Here is an 11,702-nt window from a genome sequence, read left to right on the forward strand (position 1 = left end):
AATGTAATTTAAATAGTTTTTTTTTTTAACAATCTTGATACTCAGTGTTAAGTAATGTGCATTTATTATTTTATTCTAAAATAATCTTTTATTTTTTAAATATTAAATATATTATTATGATAATTTTATTATAAATAACATTGTTATACAGTAGCAGAATTATCATTTATTTAAAGATAATTACAAAACATTTATTTTTCAAAGAGTACAAATCAAAGAGTCACTGATTACATACTATTTATTTTTCCTTTGTTCCGGCCGTGAGATTGGCTGAGATAAAAAATCGGGCATTTAAAGCCGCTCCTTTTCCCGCGAGAGTTTAGGGTTTCAGGATGAAAGCACCGCTGCACCAGCCCCCCACCTGTAAGACGTAGTGACGTCAGGGGTCTCGAGAAGCCTTTTGTAAATACTCTGGGTCCTGCCTTCTCTCAATTGGATTGTACTATCGACATCCATGAGGGCGCTTTGCCGAGCTTCAAATCCAATTAGGTGAATACCCATTTTCCTTAAACACTTTTTGATTCATTCTCAAAATGCAATGAAATCAATAACATATTGATCTCTGGCTAGAAGGAACTTTTTTTTGTCTTCTTTTGTCGTTTCTGTGGCTCTGAACTATGATGTTTGAGCCTGTTATTTTAGTAATGATATCTGTCACTGTGTTTTTCATTTTATTTTGAAGTTTGCCGTCTTTACTTTAATTTTCTTTCAAATGGATATAATATGGAATTATCATTAATTACAGATGTGTGACAATTCCTTCAATGCGACAAATATTGTATGTTCTAGGGAGCTAGGATTGATCACAAGTTTTTATGCTGCCAATTGGCTGTTCTTTCGCTTAAAGGTTATGCTTCTTGGTGGTAAAGTGAGGAGTTATAAATTTTTATTTAAATAAACTAAAGAATGGTAAAAAAGTGAATATCATTTTGCCATATGACGTTTCTAAGTAGGCTGGAAGATTTGCAAAAAAGAAAAGAAAGTTAAGGCTTCGTTTGGGGATGCGTATTTCGTGCGGCGTGGCCCCAAATTGCGAAGCTGATAAAAAATTTTCTTTTTGGATGACGCGTTCGCGGCCACTAAAATAGGTAGAACGCGGGCCGCAGGATCGACCCTGCTGCCCACATTATCGATCGGCTTTTCCCTCTTTTACCCCGTGCTCTCCCGTCTCTCGTGATCAAGCAAAATGTTTTCTCTGGTGAACGAGAGAGGGAAAGTGAGTGAGGCGGAGGCGGAGGCGAGGCGAGGTGAGGAAGAAGAAAAGGACAACAAAGATTGCTATTGATCCAAATGCTTCCGAAATGCTTCGAGAAGTGCAGAGAAGAAGGGCGAACTGGCTACGTCGGTGCACCTGCAAGTGAAGGAGGAAGGGACGACAGAAATAATTATAAGCTGTTTTACTTATAATGTAATTTTAATATAGTAAGCGAAGGGTGAACTCAGGGATAAATAAATTAAGTCATTTTATAGTATTTAAGTTGTTTTACTTAGAATGTAATGTTAATATTTTTAATTAATAGTTATGTATATATTTTATAATATGATATAGAAATATGAGAGAAATAACATTTAATTTACTTTTCTTAAAAATATATTGTATTTTAAAATATATATTTTAAAATATGTAGCTTACACAAGTTACATAAAAAATATACATTTTTTTATTTTATACAAAATAATAGGTATTATTATAATTAGAAAGAAATTATATAAAATTATACATTATTAATTTTTCATTTTGCTTGTATTTTTATTAATTTTTTTTCTTTTACTACTTTGGTTACTTACTGTTAAGTGAGTTGTGTATCTGAACTTTTGTTCTGTTCTGAACTTTTGTTCTGTTGAAATGAATTTCTGTTTCGAAATTATAAAAAAATGTAGCTCTCACAGTTCTGTTTTAAACAATTTTAATAAACAGGGGCAGGATGGTCATTTTTCTAGAAACAACTGTCCCACAGCTTCTTTCACATAGCTGCAACAAAAATGTACCAACTTCCCGCAGCAGCTTCCTGGGACAGCGCAGCTACAACTGCAACTGCCCCAAAAGAAGTTTCAAGTCTTAGTTAACTCGCATCAATGAACAACACAACACTCTTCGATTTTTAGATCGAGTTCAGATATGGTTATGAAAGGTAATCACAATGAGTGTTTTGGTGTATGCTAATCTATTTATCGATGATATTGTTCTAATAGTGAGACATTTGTGAAGTGAAAAGTCATAACAATGGAGGAAAATTTTACAATATATGTGCTTAGGATTAGTAATACGGATACCATGTATTCATTTTAGTGGTTATGAAACTGATATTTAGAAGTAAATAGTGCTAGAAGACCAAATGATACTCAGGTTTGGTAGTTACAAGCACCATTGGATTAATTAAACAAAATAATGAGATTATAGATGGTGACTTAATTTATTTAGTTAAAGTTCGGCTTTTAAATAAGAGAAGTACCATCGTGTACTATGATGGAAAAAATATTGGAAAATTACAAGCTCCATGAAAATGCATTTCACTAATTATGTTGTATGAATTAGAATGCTAGAAAATGAAAAACTAAGTTTAGTGCAGTATAATGAAACAGTTAAGATGGATGCATGATAAAACTATAATGAGAGTTTGAGAAATGATTTTATGAGAGAGGATGAGAGCATCACTTTTGGAGAAAAGGAAGGAAAAAGTGTACAATAGGTAGTCTGGTCATTTAATGACTCAAGTGGATAAAAATAATGAGAGGAATATAAAACCAAAGACGAAGACTAAAGTTACCATGTTAAGAAGTTGTACTAAAGTCTTACATTCATTATAATTTACACCTTAGGTACACTTAAAAAGAGTGAATATAGACAAATTTAATAGGCTAACCTTGAAAGTTGGGATTCGGCTAATGATGATGATGATTACTTTTTTATAGAGAAAAGCTTTTTTTTTTTTTAATTTTTTCTTTGGATGTAAGAGCCCAAAATTTAGCGTCTTTTTAGAAAATTGAATAATGGATTTTATTTGATTACTAATTAAGTAATAATCTTTATGCCAAATTAAAACATGATTAAATGATAATAATATGAATAAGGATTGCCATTATAAGATTGCTGATTTGGCGCCTTATAGGTTTCTTTGTACGGTGTAGATTAAGTCATGTAATAGAAATGCCTTTATCCCCGTCGCTGCATGTTGTTTTGCCGGACCTTGAATGACAAAACTTTAACAGATCATCTAAGTAGTCTCATATGCTTGCATGGTTTCATTCTTGTGTGGTAATTCTCTTAAGATGCAGCCCTTGAGAAAAAATATGAGAGAACAAACAGTACTTAAGGTGTTGACATAAAATTCCATGTATATATAAATAACCAAGAACATAACCACCATTGGTAAACTTTTTAGAATCTGAACTCATGATTGAAATCAGTGTTAGGTTATTTTTTTCCTGTTCTTACAATCATTAGACATCTGTGGTTGGTTTTTCTTTGGACGTTTCTTATTTTTTCTTTTTTCACCAGGAAACAACTTTGTTGCATTCCCTCAAGTCACACTTATTATGCTAAGTGCGAGGCATATAGTAATTTGGAAAATGGGCAACACCAACATTCAAAAGAACATCATAGTAATAGAGGTTTCCATTCGAAAAGGCCCATTTCTCCTGGAGTATTTCACCCTCCAGTGGCTTTAATTGTGGGCAGGAGCCTTTCTTGTCAGGTTCGAGCTGATTATAGTGACAAGGATGATGACTTGGAGGATGGGTTTTCTGACCTTGATGTGCCTCCAAAATCCGACATGCCTGAGGAACTTTTGAATAAGGAAGATGAATCAGAATCTGGAGGTGATAAATCCAGTGAAAATGTTGATGAATCTGCTGAGCTTGCACCTGGTTTGTTTGACAATGAAGCTGATTATGGTGAAAAACATCTTGGCAAGAAGGGTCACAGTTCCCCACTTTTCCAGGTTATAATGGATTCTCCTCGCCCTTCTTTAAACAATGCCCTTGATAAGTGGGTTGAAGTAGGTAACTGTTTGGGACGAGGTGAAATTTCACTTGCAGTACTGAATCTGAGAAAGCGCCAGTTGTATGGAAAGGCCTTGCAGGTGACATGTACTATGCTTTGTTTCTTTATTTTAATTAAACTTGTTGGCATCTTATACACATCTTAATAAACAATTTCACTAGCATGTTATGTATGAATAATACTTGAGAGTCATGACACTCGGTATTTCTTTATGCTTGAATATATCCTGCCAGATCTCATTCAAGTTAATATTAAGCAGCAGCTGCTCCTGTTTTTAAAGAATAAGTGTCTTTCAAGCAATATTAGATGTTTGCTTGCATTGCTTACCTGACGCCATTATTTGATTTGGCCTTTTGAAATTTTCCTTTTAACAAAGAGTTTGTTTCATGCTTGAAGAAGTTTACCTTCTGGACACAGTAATAGAAGTCTCCTACTTTAATCATTGCCACAAATAAGTGAAGGAAATGATTTTGAAGGTCCTGGTTTTTAGTTGTCATGCAATAATGTCATTTGAATCTGAAATCCATTGTTTCCTCAAGCATCATGTGTGCTCGTTTCGCACTCATTGTCATTGAAATTTAATGTCTTAATTGGGAATTGTAGCTTTCATTTTCACAAGAATGATGCAAGAATTTTAGTTATTTATTTTTTTTATTTTATGAAGATCAATCATTACTATGTGAATTTGACATGAAAATGGACGGTTGCGTTAAATTGTCGACAGTCAGCGTAAAACATGTCGAAAAAATCATGACATGAAAATGGATGATATTGAAGAAAATTTATATTTAACTTTATGTAGTAGGAGTGTTTAAAAATGGTTTGTAATGTCAACCATTTTTATTTTCACAAGATTCTTGCATATGAAAAATGTTCATTATCCACACAATTAGATTTTGTAATTTATCTCCAAATGCAAGTCCAGGATTATTGTTGTTAATCTATAGTCAATGAACATCATGGTGATCTAATTTGATTTTTTATGAAAGTTTAACAATTGATCAATCTTCAAGAAATAGATGGTGTATAATTTCACGCACAAAAAGCACTATTGCCATGTAGTATTTTTAAAACATATTCATTAAAATTATTCTAGATATATTTTATAAATGTTACTTTAGTTGTTTTTTATTAGAGTATTATGCCATGAAATTGAAGAATCATAAATATTACTATTCACTTTATTAATTTTAAATTAATTTAATTTTATAATTAGTCCCCCTCTTCCCCCAACCACCCCCCACCCCACCAAAAAAAAAAAAAATGCGCCTAGTTCTGCCTCTGCATGGAGTTGCACATCTCGATAAATTATGCATATAAAATTTTTTTATAACCTATCTTTATAATACTATCATTTCCCAAATACCATAACTTTTTTGTGCTAGGCATTATTTTATAGGCCATTTCATTTATGTTTATGGCAAAAGAATGGTTTAAAAAAAAGGAAGAAAAGAAAAAATGACAAAAGATTGCTAAATTAGCTGCCTACATTTCATAGAATGTCTGAGAGAGGTAGAATTAGAGTGCATCAGGTACTTAAAGTACATCATGCTAGATTATTATCTTCTAAGAGCATTGATTAAGCATTGGTTATCTCAAACTAACACTTTTTGCTTACCTTTAGAGGAAATGACTATCAATTTAGGTTGTGATGATGATATTAGGAATTTATCTCGTTGGTCTTGCATTGGTAAGTTTTATTTTAGTTGGCCTAAATAAGAGATGGAAGTCATGGCTTCCTTGCTATGATGATATACTAAGCGATCTCCCAATCCCAAATGTACCACCTCCTAAACGATCCAATGTGTTATTGACTTTTGGGATGGGGCAGACGAGCAAAAATTTGGATACATGAATGTACAATAGTTCTATGTAGATTTGCCTGTGTTTTGTAGATATTTGGGTTCCTTTCTCATGTCCTATACTTCTAATTCATAGATTTATCTCCATTATTTGTTGCTTATGTAGAATTTTGGGGGCGTTCTTTCACCAGTTCATTGGAGCAGTAGTCCTAAGTAATTTGTACAATAAGATGAAAGAGGATACTAATCAAATTTAGTGAATATGGCTAGATGTCTGCATCTGCTGTAGGCGTAATGTTAGGAGCAGTTTCATATTGGTAAGCCCATATTGCATATATCTTACCCAAGTGGCATCGATGGAAAGAGCATAAGATATAGGTATGTCTACCATTACATATTTGTTATTGTCAATAGCTAGTATCGTTGTACTGTGAAAGAGTAGTAATATTGACGTTCTAAAGGTGAAATGAGCGTCATGTACGTCATTAGTAGGCCAGCCATATTTGAGTATATAGGAATGAGATTGATGAACTTTCACAAAGCCAAGAAGTTGTTTATATTTATTTTTCAACCTTGTTTAAAAAGACGTTCTAAGCATATGCTTAGAGGCGCCTCATATAGAGGCGCAAAAAGTTGTCTCAAGGCTCAAGTCTCTCATATAGAGGCGCAAAAAGTTGTCTCAAGGCTCAAGACTCAAGACTCATTGTCACCAATGTGGCTTATGCTTTTTTATTTGAGAAGCCTACCTCAGGGCTTCATGCCTTCAGACATTTGAGGTAGTGTCTATGTAAAAAAAAATTAAATTAGATTATATTATACTTATATCTAATTTATTTAATATAATACCTCAAAAATTTCAAAAAATAGAAATATATTTAGTTGATTGAGTTTTTAATTTATTATTTAGTTTTAAATTATATTTGTTTTTTAATTTGGGAGTAAGAAGAAAAGTGTAATTCTTAAAGGAGATATGAAAGTTGCTAACAAGGCAAATTCAAATGATAATAAAATGGTTGTATATGATTTTTTTGAAGATGATGAAAGCGAGAATAAAAATGCTATAGATGGTAATCCTTATGGTATAATTAAATTTTAAATGTTTATTTTGAATTTTATTTCAAAATTAATTTATATTAATATTTAAAATTAAGTTATGTGATTTATGTTATTATTATAATAGTCTAATTCATTATATCTATCATTTATGTCATATTTAAAAGTTATTTTTAATTTTATAATTTATTTCTTATTTTGAGGCTTATGCTTATTCATCTTTTGGATAAGACTAGAGAGAGAAAGTTCAGGAAAAAAATGAATCATGGAGGTCAACTTTAGAGCCTAAGACTTTCTCTTGAGTGGATCTAAAACTTATTACATGGAATGTAATTTTAGTAGTACTAGCTCTAGTAGCAAGGTTGGTGTAGCACCAGTGACAGATAAAATTAGAGAGAGTCGTCTTATATGGTTTAGTCACATTAAACATCGATCATCTGATGATCTGATTAGGAGAGTAGATATTTTAGTTCAACTTATGTTAAGAAAGGTAGAGGTAGACCTACGAAGACTTGGGCTTATTGTATAAAGAATGATTTTAATTTCTTAGAATTAAATGAAAATATGACACTAAATAGGACGCAATGGAGAAAGAGGATTCATGTAGCTGACCCCACGTAGTGTGATTAAGGCTTTGTTGTTATTGTTGTAGCTCGCAGGGTTGTAATAATGGGTGATCAAGTCATTTAAAGAAGTGAATATTTTTGATATATCGAGTCTATTGTTTGAAGTGATGGTGATATAGATGGGGTTGTTATTAGTAGAATTCAAGTTGGATGGTTGAAGTATAAGAATTCATTGGGCCTATTGTGTGATAGAAAAGTAGCACTTAAATTTAAAGGAAGATTTTATAAGATGGTGGCGAGACCTACAATACTTTATGGTACATAATGTTAGATGGTAAAAGAGAATCATAAAATTAAATTAAGTGTTGCTGAGATGAGAATGCTTAGGTGGATGAGTGACTTTATACTTAGAGACCAAATGCGAAACGAATATATCCGTGAAAGGGTTGGAGTAACTTTTGTGGCAAGCTAGATTAGAGAGTCACCTGTAGATGTTTTCGTCACATTAAATGTCGGCCATTTGATGACCCAGTTAGGAGAGTAAATGTTTTAGATTTAATTTATGTTAAGAAAGGTAGGGGTAATCCTAAAAAGACTTGGTCATGAAATTAAAAATGATCTTAATTTATTAGGATTAAATGATGCTATGACGCTAGGATAGGGAAAAATGGATTCTTGTAGTCGGCCTCACTTAGTGGGATAATGGTTTTTTGTTGTATTTTGAGGCTTATGCCTTAAACCTCCTTGAGAGATACACACAAAAAATATGACTCCTCATTTCTCATGCTACCTTTTTAGGTCTTATTTTTACTAAATCAGTAATATTTCAACCTATATGACATTGATATGGCTATCCGATATGATTATGAGTATGAGTGTTGTGTATTTCAGGGATTAACTTTTGAGAAGTTGGAGTGTCATTCATAAAGTAGCGGCATGTTGGGTGGTACTTTCCCGAACATGTAGCATGACAATTTGGTTAGTTGCTTAGTATTGACTTGGAGCCCATAGAAGCATATTTCCAGTGTGTCAGTGACCAAGGAAAATATAATATTGACTGAACAGAAGATCTCTAATGATATTTTAAAATTGGTAACGACATCTAGCATATATGTTGAGTAAGGCAACGAGGGGATTGTTCATGAGTGCATATTTGTTCGGTACATCTGGGGGTATCGGTCATGGGCTACATTATATTTGCTCATAGCTTCTTTAGAAGCCTTAGAGATGTAATACTCAAGGTTCTTTGTTGAATGAGCCATGTTTTGTCTTAGTTTTATTTTTTATTTTTGGAAAATTCAACTAATTAACTTTGAATTTATGAAATAATCGAAGCCTACTATAATGCCGCAACATAAGTTTATTTTTAAGATTGAAGTACTATTTCAGCCTTTCTTGGTAATGATGAAAGAAAAGTCCAAGATAGAAGGTAATCAATAAGCTTTGAGTAGAGTTTTTTATTCTATAACGCAGGTTAAGGGTATTTACCAATTCTTAAATAGTAATTCACATTTCTAAACTAAGGTTAAATGATTATAGATAATTATTTATGTAATGGTACTATCTCTAGTGCTTTTGATTCATCATTTGAGAGGTTTTTATAATTTTAAATCCGTATGCTAGGAGTGTTTGGATGGTTTGGTAGAGATAGAAGTAAAATCATGGCAATAATTATCTAGGTTTAGAACACATTGTATCACAATGTAGAACTTTTATTCCACTGAAGGTAAAGAAGTTAACTTCGAGTTCTATAAATCTTTAACAATTTTAAACTTGGAGGTATGTTGATATAAACATTTTATTATGTTTATCATGAAGACTAAGAAAGAATGATTCTATTTTCAGTGTAAATCATTTTTTTCAAAAATGACACATGCTACATCATGCTATAAGAACACCTAAATATAAAATTTCATATTGTTTAACTATAATTTAATGAAGTGCTAAAATACATGGATTACCGTAAACAATATTTCTAAAATTGGAGCACAACTTAAAATTTTTGTATGTTTATTATCCAATAACAAATAGGTAAACTTGAATATGAGTTTGAGAGTTATGTTGCATAAATCATGCATTTGAGTGCTATTTGGGATTTTTGATGGTTGAGTGCATATATTTCATCTTCCAATAGGTTATTAGTATGAGTCCATTTGAGATTGTCACAGGAGATTAACTCGAAAACTCTATATTTTGTTGATCTTCCTATGGAGTTGAGGCCTAGTGCCTTTGTCTAATCATTCATACAACATCTAATTGATTTATATGGACTGTTCATAGAAAATTGCTTATTAATTTATGAAAATTACAAGCTTTTTGTTGATATGAATTGTAGGTACATGGAATTTAATCTTAATGATAAAGTTATAGTGCATCTAAATCAAAATTTGCTTACATAGGTACCTTTAATAAATTAAATGCATAAAAGGTAGTATTATTTATAATTTTGCCATACATTACAACTAATAATACTTATTAAGTGAAGTAGATGCCACATAGAAATTGTGAGAGTTTAACTTGAGATTGATTCACTTGGTTATGTTCAAATGTTTTCCCATTACCCATTGCCCTATTTTATTCTAGAACTTTAACATGCATCCAACATGTAACATTTTTCTCCTTTCCAAAATTATAATGGTTCAACAGAGGCAGGTGTTTTGGAGCAGTGCAACCTGAAGTTGCATATTGTAATAGATAAGTCCATAAACTGTCTTAGCTTTCATTATGATCACAGAACCTCGCAAATTTTAAGGATTTCAACATTTGCTGAGAATCTGAGTCCCATTTCACTAGAGCACTCAATCTTTAGGTGATATTTACATGATTAGCATCATTTAATATTCTAGTCACAGCATCATAATAGTAGAACCAATTGGCTTGCACAAAACATTGTTTTTCATATAAATATTGTCACTAATATATTTTTCATAAGTGGAAAATACCTTCTTATGAAGACAAATGATATTAACAAATTGAATCTAGAATCTACTAATCATTTTATCTGTAGCAGTAAAAAGAAGCCCGTCATTTTAATTTTCACTTGATCAGTTTGCAATAACACTAACATCCAATTATTTATCCTTGTAGTTGTCACTAGTATATTGCTCCTTCCTCTTTAAAGTGTGACTCTCCCTCTTAATACGCTCTTTCTTTTTGAAATAGAAGTTACGATGGTGATTAGATCCCTTGTTAAACAGTCTACTCCTAGCCAAGTATTGCTTAGATGACTTTTCATTTCTTAAACCTTCAAGCTAAACAATCATATTTTCAAAGAACCGAGTTCTTAATTCCCTCTAAGTATATTGTGTCTTTACCATGTACTAAGTTGGCGTTTATATGTAATTAAGGGGAAGCAAATGAGCGCAAATGTAGCAAAGCTTAATCCTTATCATTTGCCATTACATTTATATTCCTCAAATTCCTAACAATGGATTTAAACTCATTAAGATATGATTTAATGGGCACATCTTATTAAATGTGAAACAAGTACAATCTCTTTTTTAGTAAAATTTATTAATATGTTAGATGATGCACAAAGACTCCAACTTATGTTGCAATCCTCAGTGCTTATTTTCTCCACTGAATCATAAATTATCTATATCACTGAACTCTATTTTATTTTCTTTAGTCAATGTTCCAGGCACATTTCAATTATGTTCTCATTTTTTTTAATCTGTTATTACATATAAAACACTTTGGTGCTATAAACGTATTCATAAAAAGTTGCATTGGACTTTTAAAAAGGTAGTAAAATGATCTTTTTTTGATTTGATGTTAAAGAATTGAGTGGCTGTTAGATATATGAAAACATATTAATTCTGTGGTATGTATGTAAATAACCCTTTGTTTACACATCTCCCACATGGAGTACCTTCCGGTAACCAGGCTGTTCTTGTTGATTACCTGCAATATATATCAGTAGGAATCATACTGGATCTTTTAGATCCCTTACGTGTTGCATAGAGAACCATCATTAGGGGTGTAAACGAGCCGAACACGGGTGTAAACGAGCCGAACACGAGCGAGTCATGCTCACAATTTTTTAGCTAAGCAAACAAGCTGAGCTAAGCAAACGAGCCATGCTCAGCTCGTGTTCGGCTCGTTTATATTTCGAGCTCAAAAATTGTGTTCGTGTTCGGCTGGTTTGCTTAACGAGCCGAACACGAGCTGTTCACGAACAAAGAGTCTTTTTAACAACCCTAATCAACAACCCTAATCATGTAACCATAAGACAATAAGAGTTTGAGCAAAATTTAAAAATTATTATTTATAGTAAAA

General features: G+C 32.1%; 1 protein-coding gene across 1 annotated transcript in view; it reads left to right on the forward strand.

Annotated features, from left to right (window-relative positions):
• Nucleotides 1–260: 260 nt before the first annotated feature.
• LOC110029365 (pentatricopeptide repeat-containing protein At1g80270, mitochondrial-like) overlaps nt 261–11,702 on the forward strand; it is a 13,199-nt gene continuing 1,757 nt past the window's right edge. Inside the window, 2 exon segments of the mRNA XM_020731622.1 lie at nt 261–489; nt 3,500–4,082. Coding sequence (XP_020587281.1) covers nt 455–489; nt 3,500–4,082 — 618 coding nt within the window. The 5' untranslated portion in view covers nt 261–454.

Source organism: Phalaenopsis equestris, unplaced genomic scaffold, assembly GCF_001263595.1.
Source record: "Phalaenopsis equestris unplaced genomic scaffold, ASM126359v1 Scaffold000567, whole genome shotgun sequence".
Taxonomy (NCBI): Eukaryota; Viridiplantae; Streptophyta; class Magnoliopsida; order Asparagales; family Orchidaceae; genus Phalaenopsis; species Phalaenopsis equestris.